Source organism: Apium graveolens, chromosome 3 (assembly GCF_009905375.1).
Source record: "Apium graveolens cultivar Ventura chromosome 3, ASM990537v1, whole genome shotgun sequence".
NCBI lineage: Eukaryota > Viridiplantae > Streptophyta > Magnoliopsida > Apiales > Apiaceae > Apium > Apium graveolens.
In genome coordinates this window covers 229,984,159-230,009,274 of record NC_133649.1, presented here as the reverse complement: position 1 = coordinate 230,009,274, position 25,116 = coordinate 229,984,159, and the positions used below count along the sequence as shown (strand labels likewise).

Below are 25,116 nucleotides of genomic sequence, written 5' to 3'. Positions count from 1 at the left end.
ATTAATTTCGAATTATTTAGTGTAAAAATAGAATTTAATGATAAAATTGGTGTTACATTCGAATTATATTAAGAATTTATAATTATGAAATTAGGGTTAATTTAGGGGTTAAATTTTGGTGCTTAATTTTTGGGGATGTAATTAATTTTTGGGATGAATAATTACGAATTGCAAATATAGTGGTTAATGCATTATGTACTTGGTGTTTATATATGTGGTGATTGTTTTTATTGTGTACGTTGTGGTGTTTTTATTGTGGTGATTGATGAATTTTGTTGGCAATATTTTCAGGTATGGATAATTTTGATGATTTCGGGAATATGTTGTCGGGTCCTAACGCACATAATATTATTTGGGACAATCGGTATCACGTCAGTGAGGATGTTTGGGATGGTGCAGGGAGAGATGAGTTGCAGAGCTATTCGGGGAACAAGTCATTGCACTTGTGGAAGTTAAGGAGACCACAGCGGGAATTGCTACACATGCTTGGGTTTGGGATTTTTGCAGACCCTGCTGTTGTCTTGGCTACTGACACTCGGTTGATATCTGCTTTGGTGGAGCGTTGGAGACCTGAGACCAACACTTTTTTCATGAGGTAGGGCGAGATGACTGTTACATTGGAGGATGTGGGGTTTATTTTAGGGGTGTCAGTTCAGGGGGATGCGCTGACTTGTGGGGTGATAGAGAACAAGGCGGCGTATTTTGCTAATAATTGGTTTGAGCCTTTGACCGAGGAGGAGGTGAAGGAGGCTTTGTATCGGAATAACATCAAGCTGGGGTGGTTGTTTGAGAGATATGGTGCACAGAAGCCTGAAAAGAACAATATGAGGGCCACAGTTGTACATACCAAGGCATATCTGCTATTCATTATGGGTTGTATCCTCTTCCCCAACATCAACCGCTCTTTTGTTCATGTTCGGTATATGCACCCGTTGATTAATATGCGGGAGATTCCTTATTATGCTTGGGGTGCAGCTGTGTTAGCTCATATATACCGGGGTTTGGAGATTGCTGCAAGGAAGGGTAGCAAGAGCATTGCTTGTTGTGTCTGGGTGTTAAAGGTTTGGTCTTACGAGAGATTTCCTCGTATTGGCGTGCCTTTACGATCTCCCGGTCAGGAGGATTATCCGGTTGCTGAGGGATGGGCCTATGCTAGTGATACTCATGTCGGGGTTTCGAAGAAGCGCAGGATGTCAGGCCCTCACCACAGCTTACCGTTCTATAGGGGTGAGTTTGATGGTGTTGCTGGTGATGGGGTGGTCTGGAGGCCGTATACTAGGTTCGAGGACAGCGAGATGATACAGGCACAGTTAGCTGGGTGCGGTCGAGTTCCCCTTGTATGTTACGACGTGGTCGAGTGGCAGCATCCGGACAGGGTGTCGAGACAGTTTGGTTCTAGTCCCCAGATTCCACGGGCACCGGTGAACATGGTTGGTTACAGGGGGGCTAAGGATTCCATGTTTGCAGGGGAGGATTGGCTGGTGCGGTGGTTTATTGATATTGGCAAATGGGCCAGGTTCTGTTCAGATTTGGATGGCCTTGTTGATGACTCGGTAGACATAGCTTCGGAGGCTGATTATATGGCGTGGTATGCTGATATATCTCGTATGCGCATAGGGAAGCCCGATCCACAGCCTCAGCAACAGTACAAGACGAGGGAGTTGTATGATAGCCTCGAGGGCTATGAAGTTGTAAGTGTTTTACAAATATGCATATTTCACATTACACCCCCACACACTACAAAATTTGCATTCACACGTATTTCATCTTGATGATATGATATCCTTGTGGAATTAATGAAAAAATGTTTGCTTGTTTTTGTTTGTAGATGGTTGTCGGGCTTAATATGTTGAAGCAGCTGGATGCTAGGGTTCCTCCTGAGTTTGTGGAGGAGTTTGGGAGGATTTCTGCTACCTTCCTCACACCATTCTCTCGGTTGATGAAGAAGATCAAAGGACCCGCCTACAGACCTCCCACATTTCAGAACATAAAATCAGATTTCATTGCACCTTTGGCTGACGACTTTGACATTCCAGCCATTCCTGCCCAGGATGTCGTTGACATGACACAGCCATCCCAGCATGTGTCTCAGCCACCCCAGGCTATTGCCTCATCTAGTAGGCCCGCGAAGCTTGCATCCCGCAGGATGAAAGAGGAGAAGTGGAGTATCACTAAGAGTCTCAGCATGACAAAGAAGAATGCTATATATTCAGATTGTGGATGGGGCTTTGGGATGGCGCCGAGGAATCCCGGTGGTCTTAGTGTTCAGGACTATCACGTCCATGCATCAGCTATGCAGAGTCTGGCTCCAGGAACATGGGTTGATGACAGGATCATATACACTTATATGGTATTGTTCGTTGTCTAATATATTTTAGTTTTTGCATTTATTTTACTTGTTGCATTAATTTTACTTGTTGCATTTATTTTACTTGTTGCATTCATATATACTTGCAGGGATTGCTAAGGACTCGGGAGGAGGAGATTCACACTGGAGGTATATGGGAGAGGAAACCCGTCTATTATTTCATGGATCCCTACTTCATGGTTCTTGGGAAAGGACATGTGAAGTAAATCAGAAAAGCATCGAGGGTCGGTGGAGATACATTGCAGAGGGCATGGAATAAAGCATTACGTAGCTTTACCGGGTTTTCCAGTGCTACTGTTGGTCCTTCCGTTCTCGAGGCGGACTACATATTCATCCCATATTGTGTCGGAGATGTGCATTGGGTTTTGTTCATGTTCGGTACTAGACGATTTGAAGGTCTTATCATAGATTCAATGAATGACGAGCCGGATTATCGTGAGGATATACGAGTGGTGGTATGTTCCTCTACTATTACTGTCTTCTATATAGTCCTTACCAATTGTATATTATATTCATTCTCGGATCATAATTTCATTGCAGTCATGGTTGTTGTCGAGGCTATTGCATATGGTACACCCAGTCGAGGGGCTTGACCCTACTTCAGCCGAGGTCCTAGCTCTACCGTCCAGGCCAAAGCAACGAAACTCTAATGATTGTGGTGTTTATGTGATGAAGAACATGGACTAATTCACACAAGGATATGACTTAGCTGAGGTACCAAATTGGTCGCAGAAGGAGGTGGATACCTTTAGGTATCGGATAGCCAGGGAGCTTCAGTTAGGGAAGGCAAGGGGGATTCCCGGTATTCGTATGCGTAGGCGTCACGAGGCTTCGTAGTTGAATTTCATAGTGTTTTAGTTTGTCAGATTATGTAGTTGGATTGCATTTCATTTTAGGTTGTCGGATTATGTAGTTGGATTTCATTTGATTTTAGGTTGTTGAATTATGTAGTTGGATTTCATTTTATGTTGTCGGGTTTTATTTGGTTTATTTGGTTTGTTTGGTTTGACGTTGTTTAATTTTTTTGGATTTTTGTTATTTTTGAGCATTTTGGGTTGTTGTGGATTTTGGTGGAATTTGGTAGATTTTGGTGGAATTTGGTGGATTTTGGTGTTGTAGGTGTTGGGATTTTGGTGGAATTTGGTTGTGGATTTGGTTGTGAATTTGGTTGTGAATTTCCTGGCTGCTCTGTTTTCAATCTGCAAAAAAAACAATTTAATGGCCCCAACCGCGGAAAATTTCCGCGGTCCGTCTACAGCCCAACCGCGGAAAATTTCCGCGGTCCATCAGTTTTGTTTTTTGCACCTGAAAACAGAGCAAAAGACAGGGGAAACAGAGTATGTGAAAATTAATCTTCTGTTGAAATTGCTTAATTTTTGGAAGTTAGTCCTAAACTAACTTCCACTAATCCAAACTACTCTCAAAAGTCTTAAAATGTGGTAATGAGTGATTTTCAAAAAAAAATTTATTTTTTTTTCATTTTTTACGATAAATTGAAAATTCCTTAAAAAAGTCAACGAAAGTCAACGCTTGTCCAAATATTGAAAAAAACTTTTCAATACATTTCATAACAATTTGTAATATATAGTTCGACTTGTAAACTTTACTTTTCAATCTCAAATTTTTAGGTACACTTTCAATCTCAAATTTCATACTTTAATTCATAGAAGATTCATATAAATTCATATAAAATTCAATGAAAATACATAGATTCGAATGAAAATTAGACGATCAATACAATTCACTAAATTTTATGAAATATATTGGTCCTAACCAAAAATACCTAGTATATTAGAAAGACCACCGGATAACCGGTGTTGAGCAACTCCTTGCGTAGTATCCACGAAGCATGCAATATGGTAGAGAACAAGTACACAACCATCACGGATATGGCCTTCCGTAAGTTTCCAAGGGTAAGGGTTGGAGTCGTTCCAAATGGTAATCAGAATCGTATTTGAGCCATTGTAGAGATGAAATCTTGCAAAACATGTCCCGCGTTCCCTCTCCGTCCCTCCCGTTAGGTGTGAAACCCAACCCTTCACATATTCGATGCGTATTTGGTCCATATTACAACCCTCACGAGGCCTCAAGTTTACAATATCGGCAATCCGATCACATTTAACAAGCTTACCGCCATTCCATCCGGATTTTTTCCATTTTCCATCGGGCGTGTTGTTGCCCAAATTCAAGATCGGAAGGAAGTACGAATCTGAATGAGAGTTCACCAATCTCCACGGTTCAGTACCCTCCATCCAATTGCATGCCTCGATCCAATTTTTGGCCCTATAAGCCTCCTCATCGGGTGGGTACAAGTCCGTTTCCTCTTCCTCCACATGGGGCGGCTCGTCATTGTCCACAAGGGGCATCAACTCGGCACATGCATCTTCCATCTCACTAAAGGTTGGTGAGACCACATCTTCCTCGTCATTGTCCTCATACCACGAGTCGCTTGGCAGGGAGTCCGAGAATGTGTTGCTTACGTGGGAAACCGAATCACAACTATGATCGGAGTTGTTCTCACCACTATACTCGCTAGTCATGTTACCTATCACAATAAAACACAATTATATGACAATAATTGGCAATTATATGACAATAAAACATAACAAAAAAGAAAGCAATGTTAAACACTTAAAATTTAAATCCATTTAAAGATTACAACATTCGGTTACAAAATGGTACACCACTAATTATATTGCGATTCTTGAACATTTTTAAGATCTTCTAGTCTACTAGCACACTTCCTTTTATCATGGCCTTCCATTTGACAATAAGTGCACCTTCTTGGCGGCTTCTCCTTTTTACCAATCGATTCTATTGGACTTTTGAAACGAACATCCTTCTTCCTCCCTTTAGTTTGGGACATAATAGGGTCAAGAATTGTTTCTTCATGAGCACTTGCATTTGGAGCTTGCGAATTGCTTTCGTAAGATTTAATTCCATCAACGCTCATTTTTTCGAGAATTGGTATTTCTCGATTCATCACTCCAACGGCATAATCATACCGTTCCTTGGATACAATGCTACTTTGACAAAAACTCATGGTTAACATTGTCATGCTATTAAATCGATCGGTTGAGGTCATCTCATGACTTTGTCCAACATCCAAATTGTAAGGCAACACACCATCAACTCTATTGGCATGCATTGTCCACCTCCGGTTTATGTAATACGGGGGAATTTCCGAAACCCATTTCTTAGTGAAGACCGCCAATAGGTGTCTACAAGGTAGCCCCAAATGTTCAAGCATTCTACACGTACACATTCCCAAAGAGCTTGCTTTCTCGAATGCCACAAAATAAACATTTCTTCTCGTAGGCTCGGACATGGGCCTATAACAACTATAGTACGTATAAACATCCCCCATTCTCTCCCCTTCTTCACTAGCTCGTCGGTCTTTTTCAACAAAGTATTTTGAAGACTCGACCAATTCATCTTGAAATCTTCTAAACATTTCCTTAGTGTAGATACAAGAAGCATGATACTCCAATGTGGTATGCAATTTCATGGGACGTTTTAGATTAATGGTGACATAATCTTCTTCATTCTCCCTCATGAATTGCCTTGCCAATGCTTTTTGGGCATTTTCAATGAATTCCTTCAAACCCGTTGCCGAACTCACATACTTATCAAAGAAAGAATTCATCCCCTCACTCCTCGATGTACTATTTTGAAACGCTGAAAATTTGTTTCTAGTATATGCAGGAATCCACTTGTGCTTCAACTCATATAACCCCTTTAACCATTTATGATCTTGCAAGTGATACTTTTCCACAAACGACGCCCATCTAGCTTCAAAAACACATTCGGTGAGAGATTTATAAATGCAATTGTTGAAGTCCGTCTTGAATTCCGGAAAAGCCGAATAATAATGAGCTAATTTCTCCGGGAATTTTTGACTAATGTGCCAAGAACACAATAAATGGGTAGTATTCGGGAGTACAACCGCAATAGCGCTTGCCATGGCTTGATCTTGATCCGTGATTATAGTCAATGGAGGATTATTCCCCACACCTTCAAGCCAAGTACGAAGAATCCACTCAAAAGTCGACGCGTGTTCATCCCGCATCAATGCAAACCCGAAAATTACCGATTGATAATGATGATTGACTCCGGTAAATGGGACAAATGGCATTGCATACCTATTTGTCCGATAAGTGTTTTTAAAAGCCATAACATCGCCAAAATTTTGGTAAGCCATTATACATCTCGGATCAATCCATACTAGACACGTCAAGCGATTCTCTTCATCGACTTCGGTCCTAATAAAATATTTAGAACCACTTTCTTCATTCAACCTATGCAACAAGTCCAACCCCGCTTGGGCGTCACTAATCTCAAATCTTTTCATCCTCTCGTCTCTTAACACATTCCTAACATGTTGAACATTGAAACCAACTTTGTCATTACCTCCATGAATGTTACCAATCACATTCATCACTTGACAATTACGAACCCCCGAACCATAAAGCGTTTTTATCAAACTACGGGTCGCGGTGTTGACATGTCTTTCTCGTTGTACCAAATTCATCTTACTAGGGGAAACAAGACCGTGGTTGTGTACCAATTCAAGGCTAGTTACCTCTCAGTGACGTTTTTTCTTTTGATAATTGACATACATCCTCACCTTGCACTCGCTTTTAGGAAGAACCTCTCTACGCCGTTTATTTTGACTACTCTCGCCGACGACACTTTTTCCATAAAGCCTACAAACATATAAACGACCATATATCTCGTTGTCTTTATTACGATGGCTAGCTTGAATTTTAATCGCAAATCCATTTCGTAAAGCATAAGCCCTAAAAAAATGACCGGCCTCATCCATACTTTGAAAAATTTGATTCAAATATGGAACTCCCCCCCCATCAACATTTTCATACAAATTTGCATCCTCTACATTATCAATTTCATCCTCACCCTCAACATTATCACTATCATTTTCGACCTCATTTTCAACCTCATTTCCATCACTTTCATTTTCAACATCAACCAAATCGTCATCTAAATTAATAAATTGCTCATTTCTATCTACAAAATCATTATCTTCAACATATACAGGGGTTTTAGGTTCTTCACTACTATTTAAACTATCAAGATGTAAACTACAATCAATAGCCTCTTTTTTTCATTTTGACGTTTATGACGAAACATGCGAGCAAATAATTTATCCGCCATGAAATGAGAAATTTAAGACAAGAAATATACCTTGAATTGACAAAACAACTTGAAGTTCTTGATGAAAATGCCCCAAAATCGCCTAAAATGTAAACTTGGAGAGAGTAGAATTTTTCTACAAAATTTTGGTGTTTTTGTGGTAAAATGAGGTGCTGTTGGGATGCTGGGGATAAGGGGATAGCACCCAACCGCGGAAATTTTCCGCGGTCCGTCCAGACCAACCGCTGAAACTTTCCGCGGTCCGGGTACCATCTCACCCGTTAATCCCCCATCCAACGGCCCTTAAACTGTTTGTTAACAACCTAATAATAGCAAACAGTTGCTACAGATTGGTCCCCTTGGACGATAACTGAATAAAGACTCTTTACTAGGACGAATATACGTATTTATACGGTTTTTCTAATGTGCGCTAAAGAGTACACAATAAGTACTAACTCCAATGAGTTTGGTGCATTTTGATTGATTCTCTAATCATAAATATTGATGGACCCCCTCATTTATAACAACTCCATCAATAAAAATGCACCAAACTTATAAAATTTAGTACTTATCATGTATTCTTGAGCACACATTAGAAAGACCGATTATTTTTTCTGAATAGCCTTTTCTCATTAAATGTCTACATTCTTAAATTTTTGTAGTCACGGTTCGGTATACGAATAGTTTATCATGTTGGACTCTGTCCATATTTCTGCTGAATAGTTCAACATCTTTCATGATATTTTGTAAAATGTTATTCCATCTGTCCCATTTTATACGAGCAATTTTCATTTTTTTGGACGTTCCAAAAAAAATGAACCTTCCATTAGCATTTATTTAAGATTATCACAATCAAACATTTATATAATATCATATAATACACTTACTTTAACACCACTAACTCATTTTTGTGGTTCACATCAAAATTAATCATTAATTTCTTAAAAATCGTGCTAGTCAAATAAGCTCATATATTATGGTACGGAGGGGTACTATTATAGAGATTGCCAGGCAGGCCAATTATACATTCATTCTCATAGTTTCTGTAAACTACAATCTGTTCTCAGCTGAATTCACTCTCTAGTGGGCATTTGTTATTGTAATAATTGCAAATCTCAAGAAACACAAATCGAAAGTTTTAGTGGTTTGAAGACAACTTAAGTTACCCGCCACTCATCTCCAGCTAACTTCATGCACAGCTTCCCATTCTTAATTTAGTCCTTAATAGTATATTAAGTACAACCAATGAGCCTGATCTAGTTGAGATCCATGACCATTGGCTTACAACACGAACTCCCACTCTTACTTCACGTGTACTGCTTGTACATCTCTGGATCCAGTAGTTTTTTATTTGTTCTCTTTGTTGTCACTACTTTCTTAATATAATTTAGCATTTTATGTAGTAAGATGCTTCACTATGTTTAAGGTTAATATGAGGCAATTTGTGTTATAATAACCTCTGGCCACACTAATTTCGTCGAAAGAAAAACTAGCTTCGAATGGAGTAGTTTATGATAAGAATTCCAACTGTTAATTCAGATATCCAAGTTCCAGTGCATTTACAATACATTTATGAATAACAAACCAGACAGTTGTAGAATACTAAACTATGTATAAATTGGTAGACACATAAAGTTTAGAGAAGGGTATTCTTGAGTTCACTTTATAAACTCAAGTAATTTGCCACATTATGTGATCATTCACCCACCTTAAACATACTTCTTTATAATTAGAAAACACTGGTAGTACTATTTTCCCAACATAAATGGATCCTGCTCTTGGCGAAATGTATTCCAACACCATGGCCTCACCCACTGTGGCACAACCTAACGATGCATCTGACTTCTCCCCATTGGCTCGTAATAATGATACTTGGGACGATCCTGTGCAGGCTGTTCCAGGTGCCAAGCTACGGGTGATGTGCAGTTACGGGGGACACATAATTCCCCGTCCACATGACAAAACTCTTTGTTATGTGGGTGGAGAAACACGTATGGTAGTAATGGAACGCCTCTCATCACTCTCTGACCTCTCTTCCAGGCTCTCACGTACACTTCTTCATGGTCGCCATTTTCACCTCAAATACCAGCTCCCAAATGAAGAGCTTGACTCTCTTGTGTCGATTTCTAACGACGAGGACCTGGAGAACATGATTGAAGAGTATGACAGGATAGCTTCTGCTTCATCAATGAAATCCTTAAGAATTCGCTTATTTTTGTTTCTGGCAAAGCCTGAGACCACAGCTTCTATGGGGAACTTACTTAATGATGCTAAATCTGAGACTTGGTTTGTAGATGCTCTTAATGGAGCTGGATTAATTCCTAGAGTGCTGTCAGATTCAGCAGCCAACACAGAAAACTTATTGGAGTTCTCTGACCAAGTTGTAAATAACAATGATTGTGTGGAAAATGTTCTCTCTCCAAAAGATGCTTTAGGTGGTAGCAAACAAGTTGAATGCGTACAAGAAGCGCAGTCAAGTATGCTCGGATCACCAGTGGTGTTGGAAACAAATTCTTCATTTGGATCAAGTTCTTCTTCCCCTTCCATGTCCAACTTGGCTCATATTCGTGTTCGTGCTGACAATGACGATGCTAGATTAAAAGATCAAATGGCTGGATTGGATGAACAATTCTCACAAATGAACACTAGTGCTACTGCAAATTTGCAAAATCAAGTTGATGGCACTGTGATGTTATCTGCTCAACCTCCTCTCCCTGTGTTTATTACTACAACTGTTTCTACTGAGAATGAAAACCGGGTTGTTGCTGATGAAGATAAATCGGATCAGGGAGGCCCAACACGGTTTAGGAAACCACCACTGCCACTGCAGCCTGTGCAGCGAAGACTTGGACATGATGCTTACAATTTGCCCTCACCAGATTCTGTTGCAAGGTATAACCTTTGTTTGTTTGCACCATATTACTGTGCTGGATTGTTTTCTTGCAAGAATAAATATCATTCACTTTTTCGGAAATATTCATAAATGTTAAAATTTAAATTCTAATACCAGTACCTTGGTAGTACTCATTGACTGAATAGTATAGTTTCCGCTGAATAAATTCTGAATTAACTATTTATATTAAGATTTGAATAAAATAAGTACTCACTGATGAAATGTGTACTTAATCTCTTCTACCTGTACTATAATTAAAGATGAGTTCTTTGATAGTCATTTGGTTAAACAGTTGAGTCTTCTGAGCCGATAGATCCATAGCTTAGTTATCTTAATTCCTATTGATTTTGTATACAAATATTTTGAGACGCATCCATTTTTCTGCTTCTTTGTTCAGTGATACTAGCATCGCATCAGCAAGTTCGCTTTCAAGAAGATCTCAAGATCCAACTCAAGCTGCCACAAGGGAAGCCGCCAGGCCTGCTACTAATGGAATAGTAACTCCAAACAGCATAACCTCAGACCCAAATTCTCAAGTCCAAGTGCAGCAAGTTCCAGCCCATGTGTACATGCAACCTCAGCAGCAACAACAGTTTCTTCATCCGGGCACACATTATCTCCAACAAACCACAACTGGTCAAGTACAAGTCCCATCATACTACCCAGTTTATGCTCCTCCCACACAGCCTCAATATCATCAACAAGTCGATCAACAGTACTCAATGTATGTGATGCCCGTCCAGCAAACTCAACAATACAATATGACTATTCAACCCAATGTGCCAGATTCAAATGTAGTACCAGACTCAAATTATCCACAAAATGCATCCGTAGCTACTCCCTCTGCAGCTAAACCAACCCTAGTGCAAGTTCAGCCTAATCAATATCAGCAGCAATTCGTCAGTGTCTCACAAATGCCTTATGCCTCACAGTCTCCTGCTCCGACTATTAATTATGCCTATGAATATGCACAGCCAACACATGAGCAAGTATTCTATACGCAGAATCCTGGTTCTCAGCTGCCTCCACCTCCTCAGTATCAAACTATGACACCTGCCACCGCAATGTATCTGTCACAAGCTTCAGCTCAGCAGTCTGCAGACAATGCAAACCAGCAGATCAGATGAACAAAATCAATTGTCAAATTTCTATATTTCAAAAAATAATTATTGATGAATCTCTAAGTTCTAATTGTAGTCTGTATTTTCTGTTTAGGAAATAAAGTGTAATGCTGTCTTCCTTGTGTCATCATTTATGTATCAGTTCATTTGGGTCGATCTGTCCTCTATTACAATATTAAGGAAATACGCTTTGTTTAAATAAACCACACTTTGTATATTTGGAGTTGTAAGATATTCAAGAGCAGAGGCAGAGCACACAGAGAATAATAAGTAGAATATTCTTATGCTGTTACTAATAAATCATCAAAGTATGTGGGCTTAAGCATCAACACAGATCATGGTAAAAGAAGTTGCAGGTGCCCACGTTAATGTTTGGAGAGCCTATAAACATGCAAATACTTTCACATATCAGTTCGGGGAAATTGGCTGTTTCCCCCTATAAATAAAAATATCCGACCTCTAACTAAAAACATTTTGTGATGTCATCTAACATATCAAGTTTGGCTCGATGGTTGAGTGTCACAAGTTTAAATCCTCAAAAAACGTCTACATTTAAAATAAAGATCGACTCTGTACATGGGGGAGTTTACTTATTGATATGAGCGACTCTGTACAAGATATGATTTTTTTATTATCATTGCTCAATAAGTGAAGCCAAATCAAAGATGAAGTCAACTGACAAATTAAAAATCAGTACATTTTGCTTCTTATCTTAGTCATCTGTAAATGTCAATACTAATACTACCGTATGCGCTTGTTCTTCATTTGTGATTTTTCTTCATGTTATGGATTAAACAATGAAGTAAACTTCGTGAGGCTACAATTATGGGTTTTATAATAGATAAATTCAACAGGTTTTTAAAGCTTAAAAACTAAAAATTGACTGCAATTTAATATTACAAGGAGTTGACAAGCCTATTTAAGAAATTGACTGCAATTTCATGCACTAAAATCGAAAAATGTCATTTTGCTTGAAAAAGAACACAACTGTCAAATATTACAAGGGAGTTGAAGCACTTTAATATTATCAGTAACATGTCAAAACCTCTCAAGTTTTATATTTTCAAGCATCCAAGACAAGCTGGTAGAACAGCCACAAATGATTGGTATTGTATTTGCTTGATAATGAGATTTCCACTTTAAAGTTGATCTTAAATGGCCACCATCTCTCACTCTCTTCTTAATCCTAGTAACCCAGTTCAGCAAAACTCAAACCCCAGGTAATCTCTCTCTCTCTCTCTCTCTCTCTCTCTCTCTCTCTCTCTCTCTCTCTCACACACACACACACACACACACACATAAAAAGAAGCAGTCTTTTGATGCCAATGCTTGAAATATCAATTTAAAGATTCCTCCTTTTGTATTGTAAAAGTCATTTTATATCATTTTCTTGCGAAATTTATTGAACCAATTTCAGGAAATTAAGAATTACTTACTGTTTGTCATATAAAGAAACAAGTAATCAAGATCACAATGTCAAAAAATGGAGAGATGATCTCCGGATTATGTTTGCTGCTGGGGGAACTGGAGGTCATATTTATCCAGCAATTGCTATTGCAGATCAACTCAAAACTATAAACCCTAACATACAGATTCTCTTTATTGGAACCCCAAATGGAATGGAGAGCATTGCCGTCCCGTCTGCAGGCTACGATTTTAGAACTGTTCCAGCTACCCCGTTGGCCCGTCCTTTGATTTCGCTTCAAAATATTTTTGTCTTCCCCTTTCAACTAGCAAAATCTGTGATTTTAAGTTTTCAAGAATTGCAAAATTTTGATCCCGATATAGTTGTTGGGACCGGGGGGTATGTGTCGTTTCCTGTTTGCTTAGCTGCTGTGCTGAAAGGAGTGAACTTGGTTATTCAAGAGCAGAATTCAGTGCCCGGGATTGCAAATTGGTGGTTGTCGTTTTTTGCAGATACGGTGCTTGTTGCATTTCATTCGACAGTTGATAGTTTCGTACTGAAGAAAAAGTGTGTGGTATGTGGAAACCCAGTGAGGTTATCACTGATGCGGTACATGTCCAGAGCTGTGGCAAGAACACATTTCTTCCCTAAGGCAGGCAATCCGGATGCAAAAGTTTTGCTGGTTCTTGGAGGGTCTTTAGGCGCAAATGCTATAAATATTGCACTGTTGAACTTGTACTATGAGTTGCTTGAGAGAAAGGATTTGTTTATCATTTGGCAAACTGGTGTTGATGCATTTGACGAGATGGAAAGTTTGGTGAAGAATCATTCAAATGTGATTCTAACAGCGTGAGTTACCTACTGCAAATTGAAGCTTTTTGCCTGCTTTTTTATTCATTAAACTTTGTGGGAAGTTCATGATGTTTATGTTATACTGGTCGAAGAATTTAGATTAACTTTACTATGAATTTATGCCGATTATGCTGAATGTATATTTATGATATTGAAATTCGGCACATGTTTACATTGAATGTAGAATATACAATGAGATTAAGTTTAGGTCATCAGCCCTTAAACTCTGTCTATTCTAAGATAAGTGAGAGATTCCTTCCTTTAATGTGAAATCTACTCAAGAAGAAACAAATTTACTTGACATTAGGTTCACGACTATAGCTGCAACTTAGAAAGCTTACCAGTACAAGAAACTTTGACCATGTTTGACAGTTTAATATGAACTCAAAATGAATCTAGGCTTATGTTTAAGACGAGAAAGATTCATTTTTTTCTATTTAAATTTATAAATTAGGTGATTATAGTCAATCACCTTGAGTCTTTGTTTAATTATATTTTTAATTTAGGCAATTGCAGTCATTCATCTTAATCATGTTTAAGAAAATTAACAGCTTGACCACTTTATACCTCGGAATGTATGACATGACAGAATGCTCATTTTCTACTTGATAGTTGATACTTGTGGACCATAGTGTCTAGAATACTCTGTACTTGCAGCTCTGTATATCTTGACATAATATACGAGTATATTCACCTTTCTCCAGTTCATGAGGCTCTTAACATAATCCCTGATAATCACTAAAAATAGTTGTGTTTACTCAATTGCATAGTATTCCACATGTTTTTCCTTGCAACTATGATAACAATGTTCTTCTGAATTATTCTTCTGCCAAATAACTCGTGAAAATTTTACCTTCTGCTGGTACTCCATTCCCATGCTTGTATTTACATTATATTCCTGAAATTACCATTGTCCATTTATATTTGTTCTTAAATTTAAATCTGTAATTGATGTAAAAAAAAAATTAAAAGAGTAATTGATGTAATTTTGATCATCAAGTCTATATCAATTTTTTTTTTCTGTATTTGATGTATATATCAAATGTATAAGGTTCTTGCATTCTATGGATTTGGCATACGCTGCTGCAGACCTTATTGTTTCGAGGGCTGGGGCAATGACTTGCTGTGAGATCTTGGCCACTGGAAAGCCTTCCATCCTGGTATTAAAGTATAAATTAAAATTGTTCTTCCAAAAAAAAAAATGTTTCAACCAAGCAATCCTGTTCTTTCAGAACAGTGCAAGTGTTTTTCCCTGTTTTTTGGGGAAAAATATGCACTTATTCTCAAAGAAACGTAACTACTATATATTGTACTCTTTTGCAAACTATATACATAGTTTTTTCCCAAGTGCCAAACCAAACACACTCAATATCTGAAGTTACATTCAAAGTGAATCCAAAAAGTTTGTATTGTAAAAGTAGTCACTTGATACTGTAGATATGTAAATTATTTGGAAAAGGCAAAAGATGGAAATATTGTGCATCTAGATCTAACAGTCTATTTTCACAGATTGTTATTTTCCTGAATTATATGTTGCTTAACCTAAATTCTTACTTTTTACATATTTGTGTCTTTTGCATTTTATAGATTCCCTCACCAAATGTAGCAGAAGGTCATCAATTCAATAATGCTTCTTTAATGGCAGACTTAGCTGGGGCGAAGATTATAACTGAAGATGAGCTTGATTCAATTACACTTGAAGCAGAAATTTCAGAGATCTTAGGTACAGAAAACTATACTGCACATAGTTTTATCAATCGAATTGTTGTTAATCATGTTATTAGATGCCAATACTGCATGTAAAACGAGACTGAGTTTATGCACTCAGAATTTCAGGTCATCTGTTGATTATGAGCCAGTCTTATGCTAAAATGTGTGCTCATAGTCTAAGCAATGGCCAGATGACTTGGGTCGTATTTTTAATAGTCAAGTTCAAGTCAGGTCCCTTAAACTGCAGTCTCAGTTTAGACTGTAGATATTTTTCAGTTTCACATTAAAGAAGCATTAATGGAATATCTTGCAGTCCCAGTCTAATTTATGTATTTGGAAATTTTACGCTGTCCCCCGACCCCCATTAATTCTACCGCATCTGCAAGCAAGTGAGAATGTGTAAAATGATGAGGCTTAATCATATAATTTTCAAAAATCTGCTATTTATTTCATAATAATTACAATGAAGAGCTAACGTCTTGTTATTCTGACAGATAATGAGAGCTTAATGGCTGAAATGTCTCAGAGAGCTCTGCAGGCTGCGAAACCAAATGCCTGTGCTGAAATCGCAGAACGTATCATTGCTCTAGTTAAAGTATCGACAACAAAGTAATTGGTAACTTTCAAAGAATCACGAGTATAGAATTATAACAAGACAGATATTTCAGGTGTGAACTTCAACTTTAAATTTCAAATTCTTGTGCACCAAAAGTGTATATATACCCTGATACATTGGAGCACTGGATATTTTATTAAGACAAAGCATGGCAATAAATTCCGAACAATATTCACATTTTTTATCAATTTCTAAAAAGAAAAATACATTGCTTAGATCTTGTTTTGTAACAACACTAGTTATTCGATGACACATTAAATCAGTTTTCTAATTTCTTGTTTGCAACATTGCCTTTGGATCTGATTTTATAGCTCTGACTCATCTACTAGCTTACATATGTAATAGTGTACGTTATGGTGTTCCAAGGAAATGTTTGATTAGGATATATGTTTTAGCTTAAATTATTACTAGTTCTAGTACAGCACAGTGCATGACACCTTTCCTTTACATAGTTTTTATCTATATTTAAATATTTTGTAACTCTTATGTTTTTATAATACGAGCTTATACTTCCCTGTAATATTTACATGCTTTTTTCATCTTTGAAAATGTAATAACCAATATATGTCTGATTTTTAAATGAATATCAGCTCGTACTTTTCTGTTCTATATCTTAGTACCTTTCATAAAAGAATTGAAGGAAGTCATAGTTTATTTATGACAATGAGTTACTTTAATTATGAGAAATCAGCTATTCATGTTTTTAGCTTGACAAAGAAGAACATATAGTTCATTACTTCCAGGTATTTTGACCGACAATGAGACTTTAATGGCTGAAATGTCCCAAAGGGCTCTACAGGCTGCAAAGTCCCAATATATTCATTCTGAGATTGCAGAAAATCTCTGGTGCTGAGAAGTGAGAACAACAAAAATTGTGTTTTATGCAGTTGGTATCGCCTGTTTAATCATACAAAGTGGCAAATATATGAGGTATGGGAGGAATACATTTTCTTGACAATCAAACACTTTTGAACCCTCAAGTAAAGGCAGAGCTCCGTCCTCAACTAGCCATTCTTTCATATTCCGGAGTTATTCGAACTTTAAAAATTGAAGACTTGGAAATGCATCACAACTGCAGACCAGTTTCTTCTGTTGTACGTTGTACGCATTACACAGATGAAGTGTGGTAAGATTTGACAAACTTCCCACATTAGGCATAAAATATTCTGCGAATTGAGTCTCATTTAGTGTCAAATGTGTGACTGTATCTGACAAAGAACTTGATTTTGCTAAATCTCTTATTGAACCCCTCAAGAAGACGTGTTTGAGCCGTTTGCAAGATGAAAGAGGTTGGACAGTTGGAATATCACTAAAAATAAACAGAGGGTCAAGAAATTTCTTAACAAGTTGTCTGTGTGGCATTTTGTTTGGCCAGATCGTGTACAAGATCATGGAAGCTGCAACTATGAACTTGTTCATCCCAAAATAATCTTTCTATCTGAATCAAATTGCGATCAGCTACCTCACTCAGATGATCCTCCGTCTCTACTCCATCTCCTTCAACTTCTGATATGAAGTCCTCCGCAAACTATAACAACTTTAACTATTCAATATCAAATCGATGACCTTCAAGTACTTACCAATTCTATGCGTGTCTTGGTCGTTCGTGCAACTAATGGATGGGACTTGAATATTGCTTGCTTGAGACGAAAATGCCTATGAACCCGGCACTCTATTACTTGTTTGTCAGTCACAAAACAATGATTATTTAGATCATCATCTTCCATATTTACTTCATCTTCTTTAGATTCTCATCCTTCCAAGGTATAGAAAACATTTTTGTATCTGGGAAGACAAATAAATATTGATTAATATTTAATAATAACATACAAATTAGGGGATCTATTGATTCCGTCTAATATAAATTTTATTTTTCCTCATTAAAACGAGAATATACCTATATAAGACATTTCAATCAATCAAGTAAAATAGTTACTTTAAAAATTCTAACCAAATATTTTCAACAGAACGTACTAATAATGCATACTTTGTTTTGTAGCGGAACATTATGTTATGTACATGTAAAACACCGTATTATACAGCATAACATAGTGTATTTACAAATATATATCATGTATGAAAATTTTCAATTGTGTGTAATTGTGTTAGTATGTATTTATAGATCGAAATTTATATGTGCATATATGTATTTATGTATAAATAATCAGCTACAACTAGAATGAAGTTTGGTGCAGAACCTTGAGCATCTCAGGAACGAACCCGACCCTGACAAAATTACAACTAGCATCATGTTAAAAAATTACAAAACAGTATTAACACGATGGAACAAGTAAAGAGATGCCAATGCATCGAGGTTAATGCTTTTTTTTATGTTGCTGTACATGCTGAAATTGGGGTTAAAAATGACTATAAATGTCACTTCAAAACAGAACAACGTGTAACGTTTATGCAAAATACCTAAAACGGTATTTCGTGTGACATTTTCGCATTTTGAATTTTTTTATGCGCGAAACGGTAGATAAAGTAACATTTTGGTACAAAACGCTATATAATGTACCATTTTGAATCAAAACGCTACATCAACTAACGTTTTGCACATTATAAAAAAATTAAAAAAAATAAAGTATCAAAACGGTACACTATGTACCGTTTTACATTTTTCAAAAAAAAAATACAAAACGGTAGATGAAGTGCCGTTATGAAGTGACATTTCGGGCCATTATTTTCAAAAGTGACATTTTGGGCCATTTAACACTCAGAAATGAGAATTTGGTTCATTGTTCTGTTGCAACGATTTTAAAGGTAACGTTGTTGCAGATATGGCAAGATTCTTATACACAAAAGTTGATGTTTCTATGAAAAATATGTTGTACAATGTGTGTATAAACAAACCAATATGTGTATGTGTGTGGACAAAATGAACAAATAGAGTAACCGAAAAAGAGGAGAGAAGGATATAATACGAGTCCAGTGCAGAATTGTCTCATTAAAGCTGATAGGGATAAATAAATCCTGATTGTATAATTAAATATTGCAAGGTATGGGCTGCTGGACCCAATAAGAATATGTATGACATTCAGATCAAGAAGGTCAACACATTGATCAGGCCTGATGGACCGGATCAGGCCTGATGGAACAAAAAGGCCCAAAAGCCCTGATTATTTATTAATTTCGTAATTAATAAATAAAGGAGGAGAACAGCTATTAAGATAAGTCCTAGTGGGGATATAAATCCTTGTAGATTGGCCTCAAGGGGACCTAAAAGGATAAAGAATCAGTTTCCTACTATCTAGGACTCCAAAGTCCATTCTAATTATGAGACTTGCCCACCAAGTCTCCTATACCAAGTCCAATTCAAGGACTCTCAACATCTATATAAGGGGCCTCACCCCACAGATCAGAACTACGTTTTTTGGCTTGATAACCTAATTCACAGAGATACGTAGGCATCTCGTAAAGGCAGAATTAAGCTACGAAACACGAGAGCAGCCATTAAAGGTCTTGAGCTCCCGAATCTTAGCAATAAATACAGCAAATAATAACCTTAGTTTTTTATCCATAACATTTGGCGCCGTCTGTGGGAAAGCACAACAACAACCATGGCGAGAACACGGAGAACAATTAGAGCTCTGGAGGAAGGAACACCATCAGGGACAACTCAGGTGATTTTGTCAACCGTGGAGATTCCTCCCCATTCAACTTATGCATCTACTCAAGGGGAAGCCCAGATAGGGGCAACTCAACCCCAGCCACAAGGGACAACTCCCCCGACTATTCAAGGTACGAATCCCCAAGTTCAACAAGCACATGTACCTGTGAATTCTCGACCCGTCGGGTATGAATATTCAACTATTGTAACTACTAACCCCACTTATGGGATGCCCCTTCACCCTGAGGTTGGAGGAAGTGGATATGCTGGGCGAAGTGAAGCACGAGGGCAGTCGCCCCCTATATACGAGGTTTGGCTCCTATCCCCGAGGATCGGGAATTTTTTGGTCCTTACATTGAGAGAGACTCTGAATCTTCGGATGATGAAGTGGCCCCGAGAAGGAGGCGTCCTGGCAAAGAGCCAATGGCCGATGGGAGGCAACGCCCTCAAAGCACCCCAGGGGCGAATCCCCAAGAAGTGCAGGAAAGGATCAGGGCTCATGAGGCTGAGATCCAAAGGCTGAGGCATGATTTGGAGGCTCACCAGGTCACCAGACCCCAGATACCTCCTAGGGGGAGAAATCCTCCTCCTGTCATAGACCTGGATGGTCCGGTACGAAGAAGGGTTGTCGTCCCAAGAACTGATCCAAGCAATCTCCTTCCCCTTGGAGATCCTGATGATCCAACTCCACCCTTCACAGAAGAGATAATGAATGCCCATATCTCAAGAAAATTCAAGATGCCCACTATCAAAGCCTATGATGGCACGGGAGACCCCGCTAATCATGTTAGGACATTCTCTAATGCACTGCTGCTGCAACCCGTGAATGATGCTATAAAGTGTCGGGCCTTCCCTCAAACCCTGTCGGGTATGGCTCAAAGATGGTACAGTCGCTTGCCCCCAAACTCCATTGGATCGTTCAGAGAATTAAGTCAGGCTTTTATTAAGCAATTCATCAGTGGAAGAGTCCATGAGAAAAGTTCAGCATCTCTTATGAGTCTTGTGCAGGGAGCTAAGGAATCCTTGAGAGATTACCTGAATCGTTTCACAAAGGAGGCTTTAAAAGTCCCAGACCTTGATGATAAGGTAGCCATGATAGCACTGCAACAAGGAACTAGGGACGAGTTTTTCAAGATGTCCTTGGCCAAACGTCCCCCTGAAAGCATGTTGCAGCTCCAAGAGAGGGCAGGGAAGTATATCAAGGTTGAAGAAAGTATGAGGAAGACCGTAGTAAGTAATGAGCCCACTGGAGGCAAGAAGCGGAAAACTGATTTAGAATATATTGCAAAGGACAAATATCCTAGAACCGAACAAAACCCTGATTCAACCCCCAAGAAGGGAGGACCTGGGCAAAAGTTCACTGAATACGCTAAGTTGAATGCTCCTAGATGTCAGATTTTGATGGAGATTGAGAAAGATAGAGATATTCGCTGGTCTAAGCCCTTGAAGGCTGATCCCGCCAAGCTAGATAAGAGCAAGTATTGCAGGTTTCACAAGGATGTTGGCCATGACACCGATGAGTGTAGGCAATTGAAAGATGAAATTGAGTTTTTGATTCGAAAAGGAAGATTGAACAAGTATACTGGAGATGGAGGGGACAGAAATAATAATGGAAGGAAGAACTTTGAAGATCGTAGGAGGGACCAAGACAATCAGGGGCGGAATCCCCAACCTAGAGGGCCTGTTATAAATGCAATTTTTGGAGGACCGCGACGCCCTCGAGGACCTGTGATAAACACGATCTTTGGAGGTCCAACTGCTGCTGGATTGTCCAAAAATTCCAAAAAGGCATATACTAGGGAGGTTATGCATATTGTTGGAGAAGCCCCGAAGAGGGCCAGGACAAAAGTAACGTTGGCTTTTGATGATTCCGACCTAGAGGGTGTGAAGTTCCCTCATGACGACCCGCTGGTCATAAAACCGATAATAGGAAATAGCCCGGTTAAGAGGGTCCTTGTGGATAATGGTGCTTTTGTGGATATCTTGCTCCACGACACCTTTCTAAGGATGGGGTATAACGACTCCCAGTTGACACCAATCGACATGTCGATATATGGATTTGCTGGAGTAGAATGTCCTGTGGAAGGGATAATCAAATTGCCAACCACCATAGGTACGGAACCAAGGCAAGCAACGCAAATGCTGGATTTCGTGGTGGTAAAGGCTAGTTCAACTTATAATGCTATCATGGGGAGAACAGGGATACATGCCTTCAAGGCAGTCCCCTCTTCCTATCATTCAGTCATGAAGTTTTCCACCTGAAACGGGATAGGAGAAGAGAGAGGAGATCAAAAAATGGCTAGAAGCTGTTATGTGGCCTCTTTGAGAGCAGATGGAGTCGGGGGCAGGTTCTTCCTACTGAAGATATGGATGTCCGAGAAAATGATGAGAATAGAGGAAGGCCAGCAGAAGACTTGGTTTCCGTTCGTTTAGACCCCGAAAATCCTGAGAGGATGACTTTCATTGGAGCCACATTAGAGGAGCCCCTTAGAGGGCAGTTGGTGAAATTTTTGCAAGAAAATAGTGATGTGTTTGCATGGTCAGCAGCTGATATGCCAGGCATAGACCTGGAATTGATTACTCACAGGTTAAACGTGGATCCAAGCCGAAAGACAGTAAAATAAAAGAAAAGAAATTTTGCCCCAGAAAGATAAGAGGCTATAAAACAGGAAGTAGAAAAACTCTTAGAGGCTGGTTTCATTGAGGAGATTCAATTTCCGGAGTGGTTAGCAAACCCTGTAATGGTGAAGAAGGCTAATGGAAAGTAGAGGATGTGTATAGACTTCACTGATCTGAATGATGCATGCCCCAAAGACTGTTTTCCGCTGCCAAGAATTGATACTTTGATTGATGCCACTGCTGGACATGAGATGTTGAGTTTCATGGATGGATTTAGCGGATACAACCAGATCAAAATGCATAAGGATGACATTCCAAAGGTATCATTTATTACTGACTTTGGTGTTTATTGTTATCTTGTTATGGCGTTTGGTCTCAAGAATGCAGGAGCCACCTATCAAAGGTTGGTGAATAAAATTTTTAAGGATCTTATTGGTAAGACTATGAAAGTCTAGTGTTGATGACATGTTAGTCAAGAGTCTAGTAAAGACTGATCATATAACCCATTTGAGGGAAGCTTTTGAGGTCCTGAGGTACCACAAGATGATGTTGAATCCTACGAAGTGTGCTTTCGGAGTAGGATCTGGAAAATTCTTGGGATTGATGGTCTCAAAGAGGGGAATTGAGGCTAACCCGGATAAAATAAAGGCGATCCTGGACATGGAACCACAAAAAACTGTCAAGGATGTTCAGAAGCTCACAGGAAGGGTTGCTGCGCTACGACGATTCATCTCCAAGTCGGGAGACAAGTGTTTGTCATTCTTCAAATCACTAAAGAGCATCAAAGACTTTGTATGGAGTGAGGAAAACCAGAAGGCATTTGAAGAGTTAAAGAAGATATGGCCCAGGCCCCGTTGTTGGCCAAGCCAGTTCTGAGTGAAGTTTTATTCTTGTACTTGGCTGTTTCAGAGAGCGCCTTGAGCGCGGTGTTGGTTAAGGAGGAGCTAAAAGTCCAGAAATCCGTGTATTATGTCAGCAAAATTCTGCATGGTGCTGAATTAAATTATTCAACTATTGACAAATTTGCTCTAGCCTTGGTAATGGCTTCACGAAAACTGCGTCCTTACTTTCAGGCTCATCAGATTGAGGTGCTAACGAATCAGCCACTGAGAAATATCATTCACAGTCCCAAGGCAAGTGGGAGATTGATTAAGTGGGCAATAGAGTTGGGAGAGTTCGATCTCAAGTATAAGCCACGTACGGCCATAAAAGCCCAGGCACTAGCTGACTTCGTGGTAGAATGTACCATACCCAACCAAGAAGTCGGGGGGCAGGAAGATACCATACCTCAAGACAAGGCAGTCGATAATAGGGACAGAGAGAAGGATGATAAGGAGAAAGAATATTGGGTTCTCTATTTTGATGGAGCATCAAAAACAAATTCCAGTGGAGCAGGGTTGGTTTTGCAAAGTCCTGATGGATTCTTAATTGAGTATGCTATGAAGCTAGACTTCCCAACCACAAATAATGAGGCAGAGTATGAAGCCCTGATAGCTGGCCTTGGTCTAGCTGGGACACTTAGAGTCAAAAACTTAAAGGTCCGTGGAGACTCGAAACTGATCATATCCCAGGTAAAGGGAGAATTTGAGGCAAGGGATGATACGATGGCTAAGTATGTCTGCCTAGTAAGGGTTGTGATGACCCAATTTAATGAATGTCATGTTGAACACATTCTAAGGGAAGAAAATGCTAAAGCAGATGCGCTATCAAAGTTTGCTTCATCTGAGATAGAAGAAAGTTCAGGAAGTGTGTACTTCTGTGTTTTGAAGACACGAAGCATAAATGTTAAGCTTGTGGCTCCCATAGGCCTGGGGACGTCATGGATTGATCCTATCAAGGCTCACATTCAAACCGCTTGGTTACCAAGTGATGCAACTGAAGCACGGAAGATAACTGTTTGAGCACTAAGGTACTCTTTGATAAATGGGATTCTTTACAAAAGATCTTTCGTGGTTCCCTACTTGAGGTGTCTCAGGCCCGATGAGGCACGCTTGGCTCTTGAAGAAGTACATGAAGGTATTTGTGGACAACACTTGGGGGGCAGGGTCTTGGCTCATAAGATAACTCGTTTAGGCTTTTATTGGCCAGAAATGATTGCTGATGCCAAAGAATACGTGAAGAAATGTGACCGCTGTCAGAAGCATGCACCTGTTGTTAGAAAACCCCCCGAGATGCTGACCTCTATCAACTCGCCCATTCCTTTTGCTATGTGGGGAATGGATATTTTGGGGCCTTTTCCCATGGCCACAACATAAAGGAAGTTTCTGATTGTAGCCATTGATTATTTCACCAAGTGGATCGAAGTCAAACCCTTGACCAAGATCACAACTAAGCAGGTTGCACAATTCCTGTGGGAAAACATTATGTGCCGATATGGAATTCCCCGTATCCTCGTCACTGACAATGGAACACAATTCAACAATGAGGAATTCAAGAAGTATTGTGAAGAAAATGAAATTGAGTTACGGTTCACCTCTGTGGCTCACCCACAAGCCAATGGGCAAGCGGAAGTAGCAAATCGAATAATCCTGGATGGACTAAAAAAGCGGATCGAGAAGTCAAGAAATAATTGGGTGGATGAGATACTTCCCATATTATGGGCCTATAGGACTACCTGTAGAGTCACGACAGGAGCAACGTCCTTCATGTTAGCATATGGGGCAGAAGCAGTAGTTCCGGTGGAGATATCACATTCCTCTCCAAGGATTCGGGCTTTCAATGCAGAAGAAAATGAGGAAGGACAGAGGTTAGCCCTGGATCTAATTGAT

General features: G+C 39.1%; 3 protein-coding genes across 10 annotated transcripts; 2 read left to right on the top strand and 1 right to left on the bottom strand.

Annotated features, from left to right (window-relative positions):
• Positions 1-5,054: 5,054 nt before the first annotated feature.
• LOC141714872 (protein FAR1-RELATED SEQUENCE 5-like) lies at positions 5,055-6,899 on the bottom strand. Its single transcript, XM_074518367.1, has one exon. It carries the CDS (start codon positions 6,897-6,899, stop codon positions 5,055-5,057), a length of 1,845 nt encoding a protein of 614 aa, XP_074374468.1.
• A 2,299-nt stretch (positions 6,900-9,198) lies between these two features.
• LOC141710993 (uncharacterized) lies at positions 9,199-11,664 on the top strand. Its single transcript, XM_074513458.1, has 2 exons — positions 9,199-10,414; positions 10,813-11,664. Exons 1-2 carry the CDS (start codon positions 9,288-9,290, stop codon positions 11,540-11,542), a joined length of 1,857 nt encoding a protein of 618 aa, XP_074369559.1. The 5' UTR covers positions 9,199-9,287; the 3' UTR covers positions 11,543-11,664.
• An 849-nt stretch (positions 11,665-12,513) lies between these two features.
• On the top strand, positions 12,514-17,956 carry LOC141713167 (uncharacterized). 8 transcript variants are annotated; one of them, XR_012571880.1, is made up of 7 exons: positions 12,519-12,756; positions 12,954-13,790; positions 14,845-14,953; positions 15,381-15,516; positions 15,998-16,171; positions 17,007-17,245; positions 17,378-17,956. XR_012571880.1 is itself a non-coding variant. In XM_074516454.1 (5 exons), the coding sequence occupies exons 1-5, from the start codon at positions 12,692-12,694 to the stop codon at positions 16,114-16,116; spliced, it is 1,266 nt and encodes a 421-aa protein (XP_074372555.1). In that variant the 5' UTR covers positions 12,520-12,691; the 3' UTR covers positions 16,117-16,352. The 8 variants fall into 8 exon arrangements, 2 of the variants coding, with proteins under 2 accessions (XP_074372555.1, XP_074372557.1); XR_012571878.1 differs by having other exon boundaries at positions 17,375-17,956; XR_012571877.1 differs by having other exon boundaries at positions 17,007-17,956.
• Positions 17,957-25,116: the final 7,160 nt, after the last annotated feature.

Excerpts from the sequence above, each read along its gene's own strand:
- LOC141714872 (XM_074518367.1), bottom strand. The coding sequence starts at position 6,899 with ATGAATTTGGTACAACGAGAAAGACATGTCAACACCGCGACCCGTAGT.
- LOC141710993 (XM_074513458.1), top strand. The coding sequence starts at position 9,288 with ATGGATCCTGCTCTTGGCGAAATGTATTCCAACACCATGGCCTCACCC. Across the intron at positions 10,415-10,812 it reads TCACCAGATTCTGTTGCAAG|TGATACTAGCATCGCATCAG; the intron begins GTATAACCTTTG and ends TTCTTTGTTCAG.
- LOC141713167 (XM_074516454.1), top strand. The coding sequence starts at position 12,692 with ATGGCCACCATCTCTCACTCTCTTCTTAATCCTAGTAACCCAGTTCAG. Across the intron at positions 13,791-14,844 it reads TCAAATGTGATTCTAACAGC|GTTCTTGCATTCTATGGATT; the intron begins GTGAGTTACCTA and ends CAAATGTATAAG. Across the intron at positions 14,954-15,380 it reads CTGGAAAGCCTTCCATCCTG|ATTCCCTCACCAAATGTAGC; the intron begins GTATTAAAGTAT and ends TGCATTTTATAG.